Source organism: Schistocerca cancellata, chromosome 1 (genome assembly GCF_023864275.1).
Source record: "Schistocerca cancellata isolate TAMUIC-IGC-003103 chromosome 1, iqSchCanc2.1, whole genome shotgun sequence".
Taxonomy (NCBI): Eukaryota; Metazoa; Arthropoda; class Insecta; order Orthoptera; family Acrididae; genus Schistocerca; species Schistocerca cancellata.
Window position 1 is genome coordinate 843189017 of NC_064626.1, and position 25252 is coordinate 843214268.

General features: G+C 44.0%; 1 protein-coding gene across 3 annotated transcripts in view; it reads right to left on the reverse strand.

Moving 5' to 3' along the window:
- The window catches only part of LOC126188934 (proteasomal ubiquitin receptor ADRM1-B), a 98058-nt gene that overhangs the window by 53990 nt on the left and 18816 nt on the right, over window positions 1-25252 (reverse strand). For all 3 annotated transcript variants that reach the window (XM_049930669.1, XM_049930678.1, XM_049930658.1), the window contains exon 3: window positions 17394-17496. In XM_049930669.1, the coding sequence (XP_049786626.1) occupies window positions 17394-17496 (103 nt within the window). The remainder of the gene's footprint in view (window positions 1-17393; window positions 17497-25252) is intronic.

Consider the following 25252-nt stretch of genomic DNA (forward strand, 5'->3'; position numbering starts at 1 on the left):
ACCTCACCTGTCATTCATCAACATCTTTGCTTCTGCACTTCTGCCTCGACTTTCATCTCTGCCCAAACTCTTTGTCTTTAAATATGTCTGCTTGTGTCTGTATATGTGTGGATGGATATGTGTGTGTGTGCAAGTGTATACCCGTCCTTTTTCCCCCTAAGGTAAGTCTTTCCGCTCCCGGGACTGGAATGACTCCTTACCCTCTCCCTTAAAACCCACATCCTTTCGTCTTTCCCTCTCCTTCCCTCTTTCCTGATGAGGCAACAGTTTGTTGCGAAAGCTTGAATTGTGTGTGTATGTCTGTGTTCGTTTGTGTGTCTGTCGACCTGCCAGCACTTTCATTTGGTAAGTCACATCATCTTTGTTTTTAGGTATATTTTTCCTTCGTGGAATGTTTCCTTCTATTATAACTATATATATATATATATATATATATATATATATATATATATATATATATATATATATATATATATATATAATTGGAATATAGAGATATGTAAACAGGCAGAGTATGGCTCTGTGGTCGGCCAACACAATATAGGACAACAAGTGTCTAGCGCAGTAGTTAGATAGGTTACTGCTTCTACAATGGCAGGTTATCAAGATTTAAGTAAGTTTGAATTTGGTGTTATAGTCGGCGCACAAGCAATGGAACACATCTCCAAGGTAGCAATCAAGTGGCGATTTTCCTGTGTGATCATTTCACAAATGTACTGTGAATATCAGGAATCAGTAAAACATCAAATCTCTGACATCGCTGCAGCTGGAAAAAGATCCTGCAAGAACAATACCAACGACGACTGAAGAGAATTGTTCAACATGACAGAAGTGCAACACTTCCGCAAACTGCTGCAGACTTCAATGCTGGGCCATCAACAAGTTTCAGCATGCGAACCGTTCAACGAAACATCATTGATATGGGCTTTCGGAGCCGAAGGCCCACTCGTGTACCATTGATGACTGCACAACACAAAGCTTTGTGCCTTGCCTGGTCCTGTCAAACTGACATTGGACTACTGATGACTGGAAACATGTTGCCTGGTCGGACGAGTCTAGTTTCAAATTGCATCAAGCGCATGGACGTGTTGTACAGGTATGGAGGCAACCTCATGAATCCATGGACCCTGCATGTCAGCAGGGGACTGTTCATGCTGACAGAGGCTATGTAATGGTGTGGGGCATGTCCAGTTGGTGTGATACGGGACCTCTGATATGTCTAGATATGACTGAAACGTGATATGTATATAAGCATCCTGTTTGATCACCTGCATCCAGTCATGTTCACTGTGCATTCTGAAAGACTTTGGCAATTCCAGTAGGACAATGCAAAATCCCACACATCCAGAATTGCTAGCGAGTGGCTCCAAGAACACACTTCTCAGTTTAATCGCTTCCGCTGGCCACCAAACTCCCCAGACACAAACATTACTGAGCATATCTGGGATGCCTCGCAACGTGCTGTTCAGAAGAGATCTCCACCCTCTTGTAGTCTTACAAAATTATGGACAGCACAGCAGGATTGGTTGGTTGGTTTGTGGGATTGAAGGGACCAGACTACTAGGGCCATCGGTCCCTTTTTCCACGAACTTGAGACATCCACAAAGAATAAAAACAAACACTGGAGATGACAAGAGACGACGACAGGACAAGAAAGATGCAGACAGAGACCAGAAAAAAGGAATTAAAATCACACTGAGTGTGACAGTGGTTGGCCGACCATAGAAACAAAAAAGGAAAAGACGACCACCCCAGTCTAAAATCATAGGCCAAGGCCAACGGCCAGACTCAACACAAAAAAAAGGACAAACACTTAGATCAAGCGATAAAAACCCCCTGCACGAATAAAACTCAAAACTAAATCTGCCATCGCAACGTCATCTGATAAAAGTGCAGGAAGTATATCAGGCAGCGCAAACGTCTGCCTGAGAGGAGTTAAAAGCGGGCAGTCCAACAAGATGTGGACCACCGTAAAAGCTGACCCGCAGCATCATAAAGGTGGGTCCTCGGGGTGAAATAAATAGCTGTGTGTTATCCAGGTGTGGTCAATGTGCAGCTGTCAGAGGAGTCCAGTCCTTGCAAGAGACCTGCAAGGAGGAGCACCATGCATTGGTAGCCTCCTTGATGGCCCGAAGTTTGTTGGGTGAAGGAAGGGTGCACCATTCTTCAGCCCAGGTGTGAAGTACCTTCTGCCACAAAACTGACCTGATGTCACTCTCCAATTTGGCCAGCGTGTCAACACGTTCATTTCTTGGGATGCCGACATGACCCGGGTTTCACACAAAGACCACAGAGTGGCCGCAATGAGCAAGAGTATGGAGGGACTCCTGGATAGCCAAAACCAGACGAGAGCGAGGGAAACACTGGTCGATAGCTCGTAAACTACTCAGGGAGTCACTACAGATAACGAAGGACTCAACTGAGCAGGAGCGGATATACTCTAGGGCATGAGAGACAGCAACCAGCTCAGCAGTGAAATCACTGCAGCCAGCCGGCAATGACTGTTTTTCATAATGATCCCCTAGAGTAAGAGCATAACCGACACGACCAGAAACCATCAAACCGTCAGTATAGACAACGCCAGAGCCTTGAAATGCGTCAAGGATTGAATGAAAGCGGCGGCGGAGGGCCTCAGAAGGGACTGAGTCCTTCGGGCCCTGTGCCAAATCGAGCCGAAGGCATGGGTGGGGCACACACCACGGGAGTATACGCAAGGGAAGAGGGAAAACCTCAAGCCCAGAGAGAAGAGCTCTGACGCGAACTGCGATCACACACCCTGGTCGGGGCCATCGTTCCAGAAGAGGGATGACCTATTGAGGGAACAGGAGATGAAAATTGGGATGCCCGGGCAAGCCACAAACATGTGTAGCATAAGTGACCAGTAATCATTGTCGCTGGAACCACAATGGAGGGACACCTGCCTCCACAAGTATGCTGTTGACAGGGCTTGTCCGGAAAGCTCCAATGGCGAGTCAGATCCCACTGTAAAGGATGGGGTCGAAAACTGCAATGCGGAATGGGATGCTGAACCGTAAGCCAGGTTCTCATAATCTAGACGGGACTGAATTAACGCCTGGTACAGCTGCAGAAGGGTAGACCGATCGGCACCTCAGCTAGTATGACTCGAGCAAAGAAGAGCATTAAGATATCGCCAGCTACGTCTGTTTAACCTGCCAAAAATGAGGGAACCAAGTCAACCGGGTATCAAAAACCAATTCCAAAAACCAATGCGTCTACACCACAGCAAGATGTTCGCCGTCAAGATAAAGCCGTGACTCAGGGTGAACAGTGCGTCGCCAGCAGAAATGCATAACGCAGGTCTTGGCAGCTGAAAACTGGCAGCCATGTGCTACTGCCCAAGACTGCACCTTGAAGAGGGCACCATTCAGCAGCTGCATTGCCAGTGGAACTAAAGTATAGGCAGAAGTCATCAGTATAGAAGGAAGCTGAGACAAACATTCCTAACGCCACAGCGAGCCCATTAATTGCAATTAAAAAGAGGCAGATACTTAAGAAAGATCCTTGCAGTATCCCATTCTCCTGAACTCTGAAGGAACTATGGGAGGCCCAACTTGCACGCAGAAGAAACAAAGAGACAGAAAATTTTGTATGAAAATCGGAAGTGGACCCCAAAGACCCCAACCATGAAGCAGAGAGGATGTGATGTCGCCATGTCGTATCATATGCCTTCTGCATATCAAAAAAGACAGTGACCAGATGCTGACAGCAGGCAAAAGCCGTCAGATTATCAGCGGCAGAGCGGCCCTTACGGAACCCACCCTGAGAAGGAACCAGAAGGCCCGGAGACTCAAGCAGCCAACTCAACATCCGGCTCACCATGCGTTTGATCAACTTGCAAAGAACGTTGGTGAGGCTAATGGGGCAGTAGCTGTCCACCTCCAGTGGGTTCTTGCCAGGTTTCAACACCAGGATTACGATGCTTTCCACAATTGTGACGGGAACTCACCCTCCACACAGATACTGTTGAAAAGGTCTACAAGGCGTCACTGACAGTCCACCGAGAGGTGTTTGAGCATCTGACAGTGGATGTGATCTGGCCCGGGAGCTGTATCTGGGCAAGCGGCTAGAGCACTTTCGAATTGTGACTCAATGAACGGAGCATTGTACGATTCAGGGTGGCGCGTGTGAAATGAACGGCTCTGATGTTCCAACCGATCTTCCAGGGAGCAGAAGGCCAGTGGATAATTTGCGGAAGCGAAACTCTGAGTAAAATGCTCCGCCAAGTGGTTTGCAATTGTGTCGGAGTCAGTACAGGCTGCTCCGTTCAGTGAAAGGGCAGGTACGCTGACGGGGCTCCGATAGCCATAGAGTCGCCTAATCTTGGCCCAAACCTGCGTTGGAGAGGTACAGAGGCCAATGGTGGAGACATTCCTTTCCCAGCATTCCTGCTTGCATTGGTGAATGAGGCGGTGGGCTCGCGCATGGAGGCATTTAAAGGCGATGACGTGTGCCAATGAGAGATGCCGCTTGTGACCTTCTCGGGTAATGTGTCACCCTTGAAGGCCAAGATGAAGGCACCGGTGGCAACCTGATTATCCTTCGGTCCCTGATGGATGCGCCAGACGAAATGGACACCTCGTTGCTTTAAGTTGGCGCGCAGCTCATCATCTGAAGATAAAAGAAGGTCCCTGTGGAAGATAATGCCCTGGACCATATTTAAGCTTTTATGGGGCGTGATAGTAATAGAAACATCCCCCAGCTTCTTACAAGCGAGTAATGCCCGTGACTGGGCAGAGGATGCTGTTCTTATGAAGACTGACCCGGACCGCATTTTTGACAAACCCTCCACCTCCCCGAACTTGTCCTCTAAATGCTCTACAAAGAACTGAGGTTTCATGGACACAAAGGATTCCCCATCAGCACTCGTACTGACTATATACCGGAGCTAATACATCTCGCTGTCATTCATAGTCTATCATTCCTCCCATTGTGTGGCCAGGGAGGGGAAAGATTTGGGGTCATACAAGTTTGCATTAAAGTGAGCCCTCAAACGCTTAGACTGCTGGTGGTTGACCACCAGCAAGAGAAGATGTGCCATGCTTCACTGCGTGTCATCCACCCTGATGCCACCTACTCCGACCAAGGGCCCTCCCCACAGGCGCCACCCAGTCACAGCAAGGGCCATCTGGTGGGATGGCATCTACTCATTGGCATACATGGGGAGTTAACAGCACAGGCATCAGCAGAGCGATCCCTGTGTTGTCAGTGGGCTACAACCAACAGGATATATGGTGGCCCCACCACAACGGGCTGGCTACCGTGCTGGATATTAGGTGGCAAGTGGTCCATGGCCGTCGTCAGCACAGAAAGCGACATTTGCAAAATGTATGGCGGAAATCGCACCCAGGGATGTATCCTCGCCAAAGAGATGGAGAGCGAGCGGGACTGCAATGTAATGGCGAATAAGCTGGCTAAAGGTCTCAATGCACGATGGACACAATGCACCAAGTAAGGCGCCCTTCCCCAATTGGCTTGCTCTTCGGAATAATTTTGAAATATGGTGGTCAAATCCAAGGGGAGACCACCACATAGGGTCCGAAACGTTTGAGACTCCTTTTAGTCACCTCTTATTACAGACAGGAATACCGCGGGCTTATTCTTACCCCCGAACCTGCAGGAGGAGCACCGCCGGATTCATGGTGTCAATTCTGTCCAGCACTACTTCGGACATTAGTCAACTCCATGCCACGCCGTGTTGTGGCACTTCTGCGTGCTTGCGGGGGCCCTACACAATATTATGCAGATGTACCAGTTTCTTTGGCTCTTCAGTGTATAAGTGTTCTCCTGCCACTGCTTGGTGAGCAGATTTTTTTATCCATCCAATACATTATATTTTCAACTTTCAAATGTGACTGTTACGGGTGCATCAAGCTACAGCACACCTACACATTGAAAGTGAGTGAGACTGTTTCAGCATACTGGTCTACGCATATAGTAGCATATGACAATGAAAGTTCTGACGCGTGAAACTGAATTCCGATGAATCAAGTGTCTACTAACAAGCAGACTATTAACATGGATGTATATGGGGCCTACTTCATACGATAAACTCACGTTTGCTGTAGGCAACTTTTCCTCTACATTTTACCATGGAGGGGCCTCTAGAGTTTGCGACACTGTGTGAGATCTAACACAAATGGATGAATCTTTCGGCACACATTTACCCCTCTTTATATTCCAATAAGAACTATGTTGAATGGTAGTGTTATTTCTTGTCTGACTTCATCCATAATATTTTTATTCTATTGTTTCCAGAATCATCATCCTGGTGGCCAACTGGTCAGCTCATTCATTTCCCGAAATCCCAACATAACCAGGGGTCCAAATGAAAACAACTGGTCATCCAGCTAGATGGAGGTACAAGAGAAGATCCTGGACAGCCATAAAGCTGTCAGCACATAGACTGTGGTGTCTAACTTCAACATTGAGCGTGCCGAGTTCAAAATGCTGCTGAACGCTCAGAAATGATGCCACTTGTGCATACAGTACGTGAGGCCGAATGTGGTATACATGATTGCAATGCACTCCAGCAGCAATTGTTGACTATATCTGGCTCGTAAATCACACCGTTTATGAAATGGACTGGCATAAAATTCCAATACTAGCTCTATTAAAATGTAGTTTCTTGTGTTGTCCATATGCTAGCCAGGTTGTTCTGTCTCTAGTATTCATAAATAAAAAGTTCAATATCTGCATAAATATTACAAGGCAAAAAGGGAAGTTTCACGGCCAATCAATAAGGACATCAGCTTAAAGTTCCATTATAAACAGTGTGAAACAAATTTACAATAGTTTCGTCACTCTCACATTTTAATATAACCCTAATGTCATTTATACTTTATCACTGTCCCTAATTAGTAGCAGAATCTCTACAACATGTGAATTACAAAACTTAGAAGAAAAAAGTGCAAAATATCTTACTGCAAGTAGCGCAAGGTGTTCTGTAGATTAAGCCATTTGAACAAAATTGCTCCTCAAAGAGAGTGCACTTATATTTACGTAACATTGAATATTATGGTATATACCTATATTAAACTAATAAAGCACTGGAACCTATTAAAAACATGAAGGTTAGGAAAAACAATTTTTGGATGTAGTAGGACATGAACCACCAAAACAGCACACATTTCGTCACAAATCAGTGATGCTATTCAACGTGCTAAAGAGACCACGGATTTCTGATGATCACACCTAAATTATTACTCCATCTTGAAAGCTTCAATTGTAGCTATAATACTAATAGGATTTCAATTGTAACAAACTGCACCAAGAACAATGCATTTTTCATGGACCTTCAATGTGCTGTTGCCTTCAAATGGAATACTCACATAATACACAAGCTACAATAATCTTTTTACAACAAATATGGTGTTTCTCATCATTTCATTACAACGAATCATACAATTAACAATGGGTTTTCAAGAGCTCCTCAGTTTGCTGGTGCTCAGATATAGCATATATACATATGAGCTTCAACTGAAAGCCAATGTGGCACATCACAACTCTGCACTGAAGGGATACGGCACTCATAAGATATAGTAGCACTCAAATGCAAGTTCAGCTTATCTGACATGCTACATATTGCTCTGCAAGGTCAGAAAGGATCCCAACACGCTACTCCACACTTTCATGTCAGAAACTCAGCACACTCAACTTTCAGAAGCACGGTCCATGCACCGACAGCTTCACCAGTGGAGGAGTAGAGCAGTGCTACCGACAGCTTCACCAGTGGATGAGTAGAGCAGTGCTGGTCTATAGCCTGAAGGCTGTTAATGGAGTCACTACAGATTAGGATACTCTTGCCAGTCCAAGAACAAGCATAATTTCATTGATTGACTGATGGCGTTATGGGACTAACAGCGAGGTCATCAGTCCCATGATTCCAAAGTTACACACGGAAGAGAAAGAGTCCACAAGAAGTGGAGAGGAGTCAAACTAAAAAACAAGGAAGTCAAAACACACGCCATAGAAGGTATAAAAGGGTGGACCAAATCTAAAAACTGGGAAACAGAGGGATAAAAGAGCAGTCTTTGCAAGAGGAAGTGGCCATGGGTCTCAGACCGAGAAAACATGGAGAGAGGCCCCCAACCCCAACAACCCTGCCCTGCTCCAGGAGTAAATCAAAACCTTACATCTGAAAATAAACACCTTCACGGAGGAAACTGAGGACCAATTCAACCATTAATGAATCATCTGCTAATATTAAAATTAAGGAATCTGGACGACTACACTTAGCATGAAGGGCCAAAAGAAGGGGACATTCCACCAATATGTGGGATACCATCAGTCTGGCTCCACAACCACATTGTGGGAGTGGTTTGTTATGCAGGAGGAAACAATGGGTGAACCTGGTATGACCAATGCATAGACCATATAAAATAGTGGACCCCTTCTGAGAAGAGCAGAAGGAAGAGCACCAAACCACAGTAGTCTCCTCGATAGTGCGGAGTTTATTACTGAGAGCAGTAGTGCATCAGATGTCATTCCACTTTTGGGCACATAGAGATCTGACATAGATCCTTATATCTGGAGCTTGAGTCATGAAAGGGAATGGAGGGTAAGTATCAGCTTCTCTAGTCAAATGGTCAGCCAGTTCATTCCCTGGGATATCCACATGACTTGGGACCCACAGAAAGACAACTGAACAGGCAGAACGAGCAAGGGAGGAGAGGTCATGGATAGCTTAGACCAAAAGATGATGATAATAGCATTGGTTGATTGCTTGCAGGTTGCTCAGTGAGTCTGTACATATTAAAATATTGTGGAGGGAGGCCTGAGAAACAGAATGGAGGGCCTTGTTAATGGCTAGCAGCTCTGCTGTGAACACACTACATGATCCCAATGATAAATGGTGTTCTAAGCCAGGAGACATGAAAGCATATCCCAACTTATTGATTTTCTCAGAACCATCAATGTAGAAGATTGTAGCACCTTAGAGCTCTGCAAGGATGGAACATACAAGACGCCTTAAGACCATAGGGACGACAGAAACCTTAATACCCTGGAACTGTTTGGTCCTAATCCGTGGTCTAGGCACCATCCAAGGAGTGGGTGTGGGAGGAAATACATGGGGGCACATTCCAGTGAGCAGAGATGGAGATCCCGACAGCGGGGAGGGGGGGGGGGGGGGGGGGAGCAAGACACATATCACCTGGCAATCCCACCCATGGGCAGTGATCAGGAGGGAGACGTCACCACATGCAAAGAGGACAGGGTACACGGGACGGGAAGGGAATCTGCGAATGGTGCCTGCGTAAGAAATCAGGAGTTGGCTCCACCGAATTTGTAGAAGGGGAAACCCCACTTCTGCAAAGAGACTGTCAACAGGACTGGTGTGAAAGGCACCAACAGCCAGACACACCCCACAATGGTGAACAGCATCAAGTATTTTCAGAGTCCATAAACCTGACTGCCATAACCTGGTTTGGACAAGACCACAGCACAGCACAGTACAGTACAGTACAGATGGCGAGGAGTGGCATGGTCTGCATCCCGAAATGTGTGGGCCAAAAGATGGAGAGCATTAAGCTTTCATATGCATGTAGTCTTCAGGTGGCAAATATCAGGCAGCCACATCAGCTTTTTATCAAAAACAAAGCCCAAGGAATGAGACTGTGCTGCAACACCTATATAAAATTTTGGATGGGGCTGTACTATGGGTTGATGACAAATGCATAACCCGCTTTTTGGAGGGAGAAAACTGAAAATTCATGGGAGGCAGTCCACGCAGAGGTCCGCTGGATGGCACCTTGGAGCTGGCACACAGCAGACGCTGCACCAGATGCAAAAATCATCTACATATCAGGGTTGTTCAAAGAGTAGGATGTCTTTTCAAATTGCGCGAGCAATGTACATTCGATTATAGATTTTTTTTATGTTGGTACACACATCCAAAACATAAGTTCACAGTTTAGAGTGCAGAAGATGCTTCATTTGTTTTTGTCAGATAAAAGGGTTAGGTGTATTTTAGTGTGCTCGGCAATTTTTTATTATTATAAAAATGGAGCAAAGAATTTGCATCAAATTTTGTGTGAAAAATGGAATCAAGTGCTCTGAAATGCTTGAAATGTTGACAGTGGCATACTGTGAGTCTACTCTAAGCAAGCAAAAAAGTTTACAAGTGGTACAAGCTCTTCCATAACGGACGAGAAGATGCCATTGACGAACCTCATTCTGGATGCCCTAGCACATCGACAACAGATGATAATGCTGAAGCTGTGAAGAAAATTGTTTTGTAAAATCATCGAATTACTGTAAGAGAAGTTGCTGAGGATGTTGGCATAGCAATCGGCTCATATCATGCAATTTTTTTGGATGTTTTGGGCATGAGACGTGTGTCAGTGAAGTTTGTTCCACAACTTCTCAATTTTGATCAGAAGAACCATCGAATGAGTATCTCTCAGGAGCTCTTGAATGACGTCAATGATGATACTGATTTGCTCTTGTGAGAAGCAATATGCAAAAAATGTCCGGAATTGTGGAAAAACAATTCACGGCTTTTGCATCACGACAATGCATCTGCTCAATTCATTGTTGCTTGTGAGAGGTTTTTTGGCAAAAAAAAAAAAAAAAAAAAAAAAAAAAACACAGCAATCGTGCCTCAGCCAACGTATTCACCGGATTTGGCCCCCTGCAAATTTTTCCTCATCCCAAAGCGGAAGATACCTACGAATGGATGAAGATTTTCAACGATTGAGAAAATAAAAACTGCATCGCTGGAAGTACTTAAGGCTGTACCAAAAAGTGCTGAAGAGAAGTGATCCGAGGATTGGAAGAAGCATGAGCAGAAGTGTATTGCATGTGAGGGGGTTACTTTCAAGGGGACAACATGAATAGTAATGAATAAACAAACAATTTTTTTATAAAAATATAAAGTCATCTTAATTTTCGAACACATTTCATACAACGCTGAGCTAGCTAGAGGCCCAACTTAGGTTACAAGCCCACTGATGGCTATAAGGAAGAGTGTGACACTGATGGGTCTCTGCACGAGCTGCTTCATGATTTTGCCACACCACACAGCTTCATTTGTTTGTCTCTGGCAACTCATTTGTTGGTGCAAATGGTCTATTACCCTAGATGTAAAGAAGAAAAGGGAAAAGACTGAGCAGCTGTGCGTGTGTGTGTGTGTGTGTGTGTGTGTGTGTGTGTGTGTGTGATGGCCACAGTTTACTAACCATACTTCATTTTAACATTTCATTGTGTTATTGATACTTGTCGGAGCCCCACACACGTTTGTTACATTTAAGTGCCATATTTCAATGTATCTTTTCTCTCCTCTTCTTGTCCAATCAGTTAAATGTATGAAAGGGTGTGCAAGGATTTCAGTGCGTAGATCTGTGGGAGTGTAGCAGTCTGCCACTGTCTCAGAACAGCCAACTGTAGGAAACACCTACCAGGTAGCAAAGAAGTTTGTTCGCCTTTGACGAACCTTTTGTATAGGTTGGCACCACAATAGGGGTTCCTCAGGCCACTTCTGTGGGTAAGGGATCAGTTTTGGTTGGAGAGCGATGCTCGTGGAGTGCTCCGTGGGACGCGAGATGGGCGAGAGCTGCTGGCGGTAAGTGTGCCCTTTCAATGAGAAGTTAACATTGTGTTTTATGTAAGGTTTTCAAAGCTAGTCAAAGTAAATGATTCCTTTCATTGTTCATAGTTTATTATCGTGTGTCACAAATTTTACTTGCTAAGTAATGAGTGTTAAGTGCATGGAGCCATGTTGAGTTTACTGTGATTCATTTTTTTTAGTATCCCTTTTGCGACAGCATGTAATTTGCGTATGATTTCTGTGATTTTATGACTGAATTTTGTGCAATTCGTCTCACTTGATAGCATTCTTTGTGCACATTTTTGTTTGTGAGGCCCATGTGGTTGTGATCTAATGTGGAACTTTACAGTACCAAGGCCATAGTGATCTGCTGCAGAATATCTGAATTAATTATGATTCTTAATTATGCTTCCTTTTTATAGCAATTAACTTCAAACAGAAATTGTATTCATTTATGCCACATGTTAAAATCAAGGGAACAGCCTCTCTTGCTACCCACGTGTGTTGTGGTGAAGGTTTTTAGTTCTTTTCCTTCCTGTTAGCCTCTGAAGTGCATGTGAATGTAAGTGTTCGTGATTAAACCATCCTTTGATCATTCCTCTTCCATAGATCATAGAATTTGCAGGGGACTCCAAAGTAAAGTTCTAGGGTTAATTAATATGCAACATAATGGATTGCAGGCAACAGCAACCATCATATTACTCACTATACACGTTCACGTGTACATTCAAATTAACCGATCTAATAAATGTTCTTGAATTTTTGTTGACGCTCTCACTGCTTAAGTTCCACTCCATGCTTCATCCAGCTCTGATGTACGGCACAGCCCACTGCATTCTGTTTGCACGACAGTTGTACTGAGGCCACTCTTTACTCCCAATATTCAGATTAATTGTAAAGATAGCCCTTAATTGTAAATATATCTTTCAACACTTAACACACAACCCTGTGAGATATCATTCTGCTGAATCCGAGGGGTGCTGAGTGAAACGCAAACTCTAACCCACAAAAGCTGGTGGGATAAAAACTCACGTATAAAAAATCTGTAGGTGGACGCAAAAGCCCCAGACATGGAGGGTATATAAAATGTGATGGCACCAAGTTTTGTCAAATGCCTTATGTAGGTCAAAGACCACCATGACAAGGTGCTGTTGGTAAGTAAAAGCCTGTCAAATTGCAGTTTCCAATCTGAGTAAATGGTCAATTGGAGATCTTCCTTCCCTAAAGCCACACTGATACGGGGACACAAAGGCCCTGAGATTCGAGTACCCAACATAACCGAAACCTCTCGATCTTCTCAAACATTTTACAAAGTACGTTCATTGGGCTAATCGTGAGGTAGCTTCTGAGACACTGGGTTCTTCCCACACTTAAGGATGGAGATAACTATATTGTCTCACCACTGTGATGGAAAGGTATCCGTGTGCCAAATGCGGCTGAAGACTGAGTAGATGTTGCCCCTGTGTAACATCCAAGTGTTGGATCATCTGGTTGTGGGTGGAATATGGGCCTAAGGCCCCGTCAGCCGAAAATGTAAGAGCCTGCAAGAATTCCCATTCAGTTAAGCATTCATTATAGGGTTCAGGTTGGTGAGATTTGAAACAGAGGGGGTCTGATCAACTCTGTGTTTCTGGCAGAGAAAGGTAGCAGGATAGGAAAAGGATGCCGATGCTGTTGCAACGTGTTTCACAAGGTGTTTTGCAAGGGCCAATGGATCAGTAGATAAGAGTGCTTTGGAGGATAAGGCCCTGGACAGTTGACTGTCACCAGAAGCCCAGAAGGCTACGGAGCTTGGACCAAACCTGCAATGAAGAGGCATACGTCCCCAGGAAGGAAACATAGCGCTCTCACCATTCTGTTTTACTCCATTTAATAAGGTTGGTAAGCCTTAGTATGGTGACACTTAAAAGCAAAGAATTTGATTTGCGAAGGGTGTCATTTAAATCGCTGCAGCGCCCGTCGGCAATCCTGGACAGCGACTGCTATGTCCCTGGTCCACCACGGTACCGGTCGATGATGAGGGGGTCCTGGGGATAGGAGGTAGCAGTGCCAGCAGTGTGAAGAATAGTGGCGGATATGACCTGCACAACTGCTTCAATGCAATTCGAGAGAGAGGTGTCTAAGTGCACAGCAGATGTACATAAAGGCCAATTGGCCCTGCAGAATGTCCAACGTGGGGGCCTGGCTGACTGGTGGTAGCTGGGGGAATGATAGAATCACCAGAAAGTGGACACTGTCACCAAGTTCATCTTGGGACGAACAATGTAGGGAAGCCATGAGAGCAGGGGAGGAGACTGTGAGATTGATAACAGCAAAAGTGCCATGAGCAGCACTGAAGTGGGTAGGGGAACCATCATTGAGGAGACACAAATCAAAGGGTGTAATAATTTGATCAAGTAGAAGAGCCCTACAACACAAGCAGCACTCCCCCCACAGGCGGATATGGGGATGAGAGTTGCTGTAGATAGTTCACAACATAAGGAAGTGACCTACCTGGAGGGCAGTAGACATTGCAAATGGTGATCACTGAGGTCATTCGCATTCTTGCCTCTATTGCTTCCAGGTCACTACTAATCAGTCACTAATGACATGGGTATGAACCAAAGTGCAGATCCCCTCCAGATGCTATCCCGGGAATGGCACAGTTCTGACAGAATGCCCAATAACCACGGAAAGATTGAGAGTGATCATCACGGAAGTGCATTTCTTGAAGATCAAGACAGAACGAAGAGTAGGTGGAAACAAGGCGTATTTCTGGCAGGTGACAATAATATACATTGCAATTCCACTGCATTATCCTGTGGTGAGAGTCCAGGCGAGACACAAAGAAACCAACGGGAGGTCATGTTGCTCAGTCAGTGGTCGTCACCAATGAGGTTGGGGTGACATCCATAAAAACTGGGTCTGATCTGGGATGAGGAGAAGGGGAAGAGGGAAGCCTCATTTGACTTGTACTGCTGCTTCTTCTCCCTTGGAGGGAGAGAGGAGGCATTACCAGTAAGGGAATAAGTGGCAGTGATGTCGGGATCAGACAGAGGGCAAGTGGCTTTTGGGCCCTTGGAATGTGGGTCTCTCATCCGACCCAAGGGTGCCAGTTTCCTGTCCTGAGAACACAGGGGAGAGGTGCTCTGAAAGGGAGCCCCATCCCTAGCAGGAGCCAGAGAAGAGGATGTCTTGCCTGGCCGAGGAGGAGGACTGATTCTTGGAGGAGAAGGGATGAGAGCTGCTGAAGGTGAGGAAAGGGAAGTGGAGTGCAGGATGGGGGTAAGGCAGAAAGGTAAGGAGAGAAGACTTAGCTGAGGCAAAGGTACAGGAGATATTTACAGGGTGAAGTCTGTCTATTTCTGGTCCTCAAAGTAGCTGAGACAGCCAACATTCTTTAATTCCTGAATTCTTTTTTCCTTCATGTACAATGGACACTCCAGTGACTGGGGAGAATGGAGACCACAGCAGTTTACCCAGTGAGGCTGTGGGGTACATGGGCTCCCCACATGAAGAGGGCGGCGAGTCACCACAGGTGGGAGCAGCATCACATGGTGGGCACATGTGGCTAAACTTGAGGCAATGGGAACAACGCATGGGAGGTGAAATGTACAGTTTCACGTTTCATCGGTACCTTGACCTTCTCGGGCAGGGTATCCTCAAATGCCACAATGAAAGAGCCAGTGTCTACAAGACAGTCCTTAGGGCTTTCTGGACATGTCAGACGAAATGAACACCACATTGTTCCAGATTAGCCCTAAGTTCATTATCAGATTACAGGAGAAGTTCCCTATGGAAAATTACACCCACTGTCATACTTGTGACTTGTGTGAAGCAATAGTCGCGGGGATGTCTTCTAAATGGTCGCATCCACAGAGGGAGGCTGACTGACTGGCAGAAGTTGTCTTTATAAGGTGCTAGGGAGAGAGTTGTTCTCCATCTGGTTCACACTACAGATTTCAAATTTTGAGATGGAGGTCAAACCCTGGAGGAGGACCAAAATAGAAACGCCAAAAAGGAGGGGGAAAAGCAACCAACCAAAACTGTAAGAGGAAGCAAAGTCATGAGGATAGCTGGGCTGACAGAGAACAACACCAAGAGAGGGGAAGGAAGGAGGTCAGGAAAGGAGAATGATGGGATAGGTAAAGCAGCCCAGAGAAGAACAAAGACCGCAATAGCTCGGGGACCTGTGCATGCCACACACACATACCCACAGAAGAGCTGTGGTCCCCCTGGGGGAAGAACAAACATGGCTAAGGGCTAGTTTAACAGCCATCAATTCAGCAGTGAAGACAGTGCAGTCATTTGGCAGAGTGTGGAGTTCACTGCACCGTGCGTGTAAAACCTGTTCGGCCGCCAACTGTTGAGCCATCTGTGAACACCACTTCTGAACCCAAATACGTTTGAAGGGTAGCCTAGAACAGGTGGCAAAAAGTTGTGAAGTCTATGGAATCTTTTGGATCAAAGGGGACTTCGAGGCAAATCCTCCCACTGAGGGAGAAGGAGCTCCCTTGAAGGGAAATGGGCACGGTAGTTGGAACGCTCTGGGAAGCTACGAACATGAACAGCTTAATTCAGTAGCTGTTGTTGGCACCTGATAGGTAATGGAGGAACTCCAGTGTCGACTAGTAGTCTGTTCACAGGGTTAGTTCAGAAGGCTCTTGTCCTAAGTCGGACCCCACAATGATGAATGAGGTCCAGTATCTGCAATGCTGAGGGTGATGCTGAACAATAAGCAAAGCTCCCACATGCAAGGACCCCAAAGCAAGGCAGGACAGAATCAGGACTTTATAGAGCCGCAAAAGGGCAGAGTGGTCTGCACCCCAGCTAGTGTTACTGAGGCAGCTAAGTGTACCAAAGTGTAGCCAGCACTTCAGCTTAAGTTGGGGTAGATGGGGAAGACCCGTCAGGCAGGTGCCAAAAAGTGATGCGTTTCAACTACAAGAAGTAACTGATCATGTAGCTAAAGCTCTGGGTGGGGAAGGGCAGTACGACAATGGCAGAAGTGCATGACCCGAGTCTTTGACAGATGGAAACCAAAAGCCAGGGGTGAGAGCCCATGACTGCGCCTTTTGTATGGCACCCTGTAGGCAATGCTCAGCAACACCCATACTATAGGAGAAATTTATAAAAGCAAAAATCATAAACATACAAAGAGGGCAATACCGAAGACCCCACAGCCGCCACAAGATCATCTATGGCAACCAGAAAGGGGAGGAATCTCAGTACAGAGCCCTGTGAGACCCCATTCTCTTGGGTATGGAGGGTACTTCAGTGAAGCACACACTTTAACCCAGAATGTAAGGTGCGACAGGAAGTTCTTGACAAGAAACTTGTGTGGACTCCAGAGACCCACTAATGTACAAATGTGGTGACGCCATTTCGTGCCATACGCCTTCTGTAAATCAAAAAAAGACAGTGATGAGGTGCTGAACATGTGTCTACCGGATGGTGGACTCCAGCTGAACCAAATTATTAGAAGTGGAGCGACCTTTCTGAAAACCATCCTAAGATGCAGCCAAAAGACTGCAAGACTCAATGAGCCAACACAGCCACTTGCTCACTATGCGTTCCAGCAACTTACAGAGAAAATTGGTAAGGCTGATTGGGCAGTAACTGTGCCACCTCTTGGGGGTTTCTGGACACTGATATGGGAACTCACCCTCCCTCTAGATCTGATTAAAGATGTCAAGGATGTGACACTGCCAGTCCACTGAGAGATGCTTCATTTGGTTGTGGATGCAGTCTGGGCCTGGGGCTGTATCAAGGCAATGGACTAGAGCACTGGAGACTCAACTAGCAAGATAACATTTATGGCAATATGTACAGCAACAGAATGCATTACCTGGTGTGCCTCCCCCACTTCTCTGAGAACCAGGAGTTGGTGGATTGTTCAGAACTTCATTAATACGACGGCAGTTTTCTTCATCTTTATCAGTCTTTGGTTCCTGTTTCATAAAAAGAATGTTTAAATAAGTCACTGTGTAGCATATGTCCACTACACTTACTGGATACATTTCAAAATTTTATTATTAATCACCACAAATGATCTCCACATTTACTAAAATAACTTTAGCAGTCAAAAATTCATTGTTTTAAATTTTTTATTAACAGCATTTTAGTTCAAAGTTTTAAGTAGATTTTGTATCAATTTTTCAACAGAAAATATCTCTGCATTACAACCATTCTACACATGCACACTGGTTCTCACCATTTCAAAAAAATATACACTGCTTTTAACTTCTGCACAAATTCCTTTTATTCTGCACGGAGAGTTAACGCAACTCTTCTACGTGGTAAGTGATGTCGTGACTCTGTTTTATGGTTGCAGGAAGCAATGTCAATGTATCAACACGCAACCAAGACACTTTACTTGGTTCAAATGGCTCTGAGCACTATGGGACTTAACTTCTGAGGTCATCAATCCCCTAGAACTTAGAACTACTTAAACCTAACTAACCTAAGGACATCACACTCATCCATGCCCGAGGCAGGATTCGAACCTGCGACCATAGCAGTCACGCGGTTCCAAACTGAAGCGCTTAGAACCACACAGCCACACCGGCCGGCGATACTTTACTGATTATAGTTGTAAATACTGAGGTGAAGATAAGCATCTTAGGTGGGCCAAGCAAGGCAATCTGATGCTTTAATAGACCACCTGCCTGAGGAGCATTAATGGCACAGCAATTCAAAGCCAACTTTAAATGTACCACAGGTAAATTTCCTGTTAATGCTATTTTAAAATGAGAGGACTTTTGTTGACCAACTATACAATAGGAGAAATATGCAATTAAAACATATAGTTACGGAAGTGACCCATGAGATTAATGTCTTAGATCTACTAGCAACTGACAGATTAACTCTGTAAATCAGTTAGCAGTGAGGAGCAAATTAGATACCATAAGACTGTTACAACATCAGTGGCTATAAGTGATAAAGGAAACATTAAGGAACATACGAAAATATGTGCGCCAGGAGAAATTACAAAGTATCTAAGCTATCAATATGAAATATTCATCTCAAAGGACCAAGATGTTGTGCACAAATGGAAAAAATTCAAAAGAATTGTACAATATGCCTTATAAATGAATGTGGAAAACAGAAATAGTTCAATAGTTGTTTTAGCAAGTCACTGAAAAGCAAACAGAACTTCAAGTTTTAAGCCAAGTCAATATCCTTGCTGACAAACAAAGCTGAATAAAGTGAAAATGAGTGAAAGAACACTAACAGAAAATTTCAATTAATTCAAAAGCAAAATTCTGCCAACCAATCTGACCAAAAATCCTAATGTGTTTTGTTCTTACATGAAGTCAATAAATGGACCAATATCACTAATTCAGTTGCTCAGTGAAACAGGTGGTAACAAGAGAGAGGAATTAAATACTGAGAGCAGACTGCTGAAATTGCTTAACTGTGAGTAATTGTCTTAAAGTTTCTACTTCCAATCACTGAACAAGAAATGATAGACATTGAGAAGCAATCTCACACAATAGAAAATCAACTAATTCACTCAACAGTGAAAACATATCTGGATCTGACATGATAACTGTTTGATTCTAAACAGATCATGTGACAGAAGTTGCTCCCCTTCAGGCGGCAGGTTGTCATACCTAACTGGGGCAAGAAAGAGCATCAAATGATGGGGGAAAAGGTGTAGCCCATTCCCATTTTCAAGCATTGACCACATGCAAGCATTTACGGGTCTAGCTCTTTGATTTCAGTCTGTTACAGAATTATGGGACCTATTTTATGATCATGTATATAAAAGATAAACTAAAAAAATTCTGTGTCAGTCACTTTTTATTTTCTCCCATGAGGCATTCAAAAGGCTTACAACCTTATCTTCATGCGGATTTTGGTTTTCTGGGTGTATCCAGTTGCCTGGTTTGAGTTTCAATTCACTCGAAATACGGTATAATCAACACATGTTAACATAATAGGGCACTAGGATTACAAATTTTAAACAATAATAAAGCGACTTATAGTATGTTCAAGCAGAAAGAACCTGACCCTTGTCATAAATACACATTTTCATCTCCACTTGTCACAAAAACATGACCTAACAAAATGAACAGTCCTGAGATTGTGTGAATGTAGAGATACAGTGTCTTTTTTGTCGAACAGCATTCACTACTAGCTTACACTGCAAATCAAAGATACAGATAACATATGTGTAAGTGCTTAATTATCTACAACCTTTTCACTCAAGATTATCATTATTGTAAACAAGAAAATGTGAAAAATAATAAAATTATAAACCTAATTTCAGCATATTTCTTTGTTTACTTTTTGGTTTTGTGATTTCGAAATTTTTAATTATTTATGTCACTCAAAACTAGACAAAAGTAAACATTACTCTGCATTGAGTAGTATATTCGATAAGCTCCTGCAGAATTTCAATGCCACTCTCTCAGCTTTGTCACTGAGTGTGTACTTCAAATGTTTTCTGCTGCGAATTCAGAGTTCTTCACAGAGGTTCAGTTAGTTGCCTTTTTTTACTCTGTGAAATATTATTAGATTTTTATCTATGTTGTCGAAGGCACGCCTGTGTTGTTAACATAAGTAGCCATGGCAGATTTATTGGGAGTGTTGCATCTAAATGCATTTGTATGTTCTTCACATCTAGATCAGAATCTTCACCCAGCCTGACACAAACGATACTGGGCATTCACTGCACTTTACCTAGCAAACGCTCAAGTCGGTAAATTTGTCTTTGTTGGATTTTTATCTTGGGTGCTGATGTAAGCTGTCATCAGGACACTGGTCAGCAAAGATGTTGCAAGAAGATCAATAATAGGTGGTGAATCAAGCACACCTATCAGGAGAGTGGCCAAAGACTCGCAAGCAACACCCTCTCGACCACCAGTATTTAGATCGCCAACATGGACCAGAGTGCCCAGTCAGTCACAAACAGTCAGTACATATGCAGACACAGTCAGTATCAGTCACAGTCGGTTCAGTTACTAGCTCAGCCACTATTCTAATTGGCGTCTGTCAGTTCAAGTCACTGGCTACGAGAGTGTGGTGTTTATAGTGGGACTTTTACTTCACCAGCAGTGAGGCTAACATGGATTATTATGGAAGAGCTTGTACCACAACAGCTTGCTTAAAGATAAGTAGTTTCCTGTTCTTATGAATAAAGAACCCTGTTAATACATGTGTGCAGTTTTATTGTAGAAAGAGGATACCAGCCACCAAACAACATCCTCTCCTTGCTTCCCGTGGCACAAGACTCTACAGTGGCAACGAGATGATGCAAAACTGGCGACGAGGATAATTCAGTGCAGATCGCAGTTAATCAACTTGACTGACGATTTTGCTTGCTTCTCTTGTGTTTTAGCTTGCAGGGGGGATCATTTGGCTAATTTGTTTGTGTTTGTGATTTAATGATTAGGAATGCAATATCATTCAATGTGCCAGATAGTAGAATACAGAACAGATCCTAAAGAACTCCAGTAGGGAAGGGGCATGATGGGTAAGAACAATGACAAATGGAGGTTGAGGCCAAAGGGTTACAGGAGTCTGGGATATATAGCAGGGAGAATTCCCACCTGCGCAGTTCAGAAAAGCTGGTGGGAAGCACCCAGATGCCACAGGCCGCAAAGCAGTCATTGAAATAAAAAATGTTGTGTTGGGCGGTGTGCTCAGCAACAAGGTCATCCAGCTGTTTCTAGGCCAGTTTATAGGTGGCCATTCATGTGGTTAGAAGCTTGCTGGTTGTCATGCCCACGTAGAGTGCAGCACAGTGGCAGCAGTTGACCTTTTAGATCACATAAATGGTTTCACACGTAGCCCTACCTTTGGAGAGATAGGTAGGTGATGCCGGTGACCAGATTGATTAGGTGGTGGTGGGAGGATGTGTGGAACAGGTCTTCCATATAGAAATATTGCAGTGATATGAGCCATGAGGCAAGGCACTGGGAACTGGGTTTGTGTAGGAATAGACGAAGATGTTGTGCTGGTTCGGTGGGCAGCGGACAGAATACCACTGTGGGACGGGTGGGAAAAATAGTGGATAGGGCACAACAAGAGGTAGTCAAAATCCCGGTGGAGAGTGATTCAGTTGCTCCAGTTCTGGGTGGTACTGAGTATGAGAGGAATGTTCTTTCATGGCCAGACAGTAAGACTTTGGGAGGTAGTGAGCAGCTGAAGATAAGGCACGGAAGGTCTGTTTTTGTTCAAGGTTGGGAGGGTAATTATGTCTGTGGAGGCCTCAGTGAACCACTTGGTATATTTTGAGAGGGACCGCTCATCTCTACAGATGCGATGGCCACAGGTGGCTCATCTATATGGATACCAAGGGCCTCACTGAGGCCGTCACAGACCGTAATTACCTTCCCAACCCTTAACGAAAACAGATCTCTCGTGCCTTATCTCTCCAGTCACCCACCACCTCAAGTCCCACCATCTGGTCACAAAGGACCATTCCCCTCATGACTAAGTAACAACCAGGAGAGGAGCAACTGAATCACATTCTCCACCAGGGTTTTGACTACCTTTTGTTGTGTCCTGGAATGAAGATGGCCTACCCACTATCCTTCCCCCCCCCCCCCCCCCCCTCCCACGGTCACCTACCAAACCTACACAGTATCCGTGTCCATTCCTACACAACCCCTGCACCCAGTCCCTTGCCTCATGGCCCGTATCACTGTAATAGACCTAGACAGAAGACCAGTTCCATACATCCTCCCACCCCCACCTACTCCAGTCCTGTCACAAGCAGCACCTATCCTACCAAAACCAAGGCTAAACCAGTCACATGACCTACAAGGTAAATTCCAAGCACTGTGCTGAATTCTATGTGGGCATAACAACCAGAAAGCTGTCTGTCAGCACAAATGCCCACCAACAAACTGTGGCCAACAATAGCTGGACCACTCCATTGCTGAGAATGCTGCCCATCACTATGTTCTTCATTTCAGTGACTGCTTCACAGCCTACGCTATCCACATCCGTCCAACCAACACCAGTTTTTCTGAGATACACAGGTGGGAACTTTCCATCACATATCTCCTGTGTTTCTGTAACCCTCCTGGTCTCAATCTTTGTTAGTCATTGTCCTTGCCCATACTTCCCCTTCCCTGTTCCCATTCCAGCACTACAAAGTCCTCTATTCCACCAAGGTACCCACAGTATTTTTACTACTCTCCTTTTCCACTAACCCCCACCCCCACCCCACCATGTTTCTAACCTCCCAGCTGTACCTAGTTGCCAGCTGCCCTACCCTCTCTCCACCTCATCCCTGTACGTTCCCACAAGCAGTGATTTACCATCCTCCACCCCTACTCCGCTATTCCTCTCCCTCCCCACCCAAGCCTCCTCCTTACCTTCACCACCCAGTTGCCTCTCCCATCATGCACTGCTGTTCACAGTCCGGCTTCAGCTGTCCGAGACTGTGGTTTTGTGTGTGTGTGTGTGTGTGTGTGTGTGTGTGTGTGTGTGTGTGTGAGAGAGAGAGAGAGAGAGAGAGAGAGAGAGAGAGAGAGAGAGAGAGAGAGAGTAGGCCTGTTTGGCCGAAAGCTTTGTCTGACAGCCTTCTTGTTGTGCCTAGCTGTGACCCGGCATCTCCGCTACATAGTAAGCAGTAATGATAAATGACAATGTAATCATAATAAAATGTGTTTTACGTTCCCAGATTTTAATTTCTCCTGTTGGTCCTGCCGTAAGCCCAAATCTCTCAATTGTTTTACTGTCTTCAAAAATTTCGTAAGGATAACATTTCTCACAATCTGCACCTTTGAACCATTACCACAAGCTTCAACAAAGATTTTCAAATTTATCTATGTGGAAACTACATTGTGTTTCCAGCCACACACAACCTGTAGGGTAATACACAACAAAACTGTACAGTTTGTTCCAGATTCGAAATTGTTTTGAATTCTATGAGATATATACATAGCATTTTTAGAGGCACTTTCAAAATATTTCTGCAATCTTTCATCCGCTGACTCTACTCTTAATCGCAATATACCATAAAAAACAGAATTTGCTTTGTTTTTCCTCTTAAAGGTAAGCAACATAATCCAAAAAAACAACCAATTTCAATCTAGCATCATTAATTTCACAATATTCTCAATGATGTTTCAAATCCATGTCCGGCCATTCGAATTTTAAGTTTTCCATGATTTGGCTAACTCATTCCAGTCAAATACTGGGACGGTTCCTTTAAAAGGTCATGACCAATTTCATAACTCATCCTCGAATTACTCTGAACACATGCTCGATTTCTGATGACCTCAATTTCAGCGGTACGTTAAACCCTAAGCTTCCTTCTTTATTTTTCTCAATAATTAGTTATTCTACTCAGTTTTGTGTGTCGTAAGATCAACAAAATTGCTTGACTTGTCAACTGCACCTTTATGCCATTCAGAATTCACATGCATTGTTGGAGATCTGTGAAATTTTTTGAAATTCGTGAATGGACTGCTTATGAATAAACCATGATGACTGCCATGTGTTATACATGGCAAGAAAAGTGCACACAACTTATGATGCTCACCTTTCACTACTTTAGAATAAACGAATAATGGATATGATGACAGCCAGTCCAATTGAAATGTTCTCTTTATACTATCTGTTATTCTTGAAATTATAATTTTGTCAGTTTGCCATGGATTCAATAAAATTTTATACTTTTTTAAATTGTCAATCTTCTTTTATCCAATGTAATTTCTGACATCCAAAATACTAACCAAGATACTAGCATCCTTTCCACCCAAGTCGACAGAGATTATGGCTAGATCCCTTTTTAAGCCATTGGAACAATGAATGGGATTTTTAATTGATATATTTTAATTTTACTCACTCTTTTTGTCATATTTCATCACAGGTAGTGATTTTTTGATTCACACCCTTTCATTTTTGGTTTTCATTCATTTAAAAGGTACAAAATACTTACAAATATCAGTCATATTTCAACACTTCAATACGATTTCTTACAATACACAACATTCTAAATAAATCACATTCATGCATCATTGTTCACTTACAACTCATCGTTGACTACAGAAAAACAGAGTTAACTTCATTCACTGCCAACAACTGAATTTCGTGACAGCATATTAGACACATTCATGCTGAAATGTGGTGCTTATTTGCAGTATTGATTATGAAATTTAATTAAATGAACCCTGCTGTACAACAATTACTCATCAGGTGCCACACAACACTGGTAGATTGCATAGGTTGGCAGTATTGCCAATTATGACGACTTCCTACTTCTACATACGGGTACGATAAGTGGCGACATAGCACAAATGGACACCCATTCAGTAAATAAAAATTAGCAGCTGACAGTTCTTAACTATTATTTCCATTTTGAAGAAGTTTTCGTTAAAAGTTCCTTGTTGGGCAATTGTTTTGTTGCATTAACAACCATTTAAGGTTTATGAAGATTTGCATACTTACAAGGGAACATCCCCATCGCACCCCCCTCAGATTTAGTTAAGTTGGCACAATGGATAGGCCTTGAAAAACTGAACACAGATCAATCGAGAAAACAGGAAGAAGTTGTGTGGAACTATGAAAAAATAAGCAAAATATACAAACTGGGTTGTCCATGCGTAACATAGGCAATATTAAGGGCACTGTGAGGCGAGGAGCGCCGTGGTCTCGTGGTTAGTGTGAACAGCTGCGGAATGAGAGATCCTTGGTTCAAATCTGCCCTCCACTGAAAATTTTGCTTTCTTTTTTTTTTGCAAA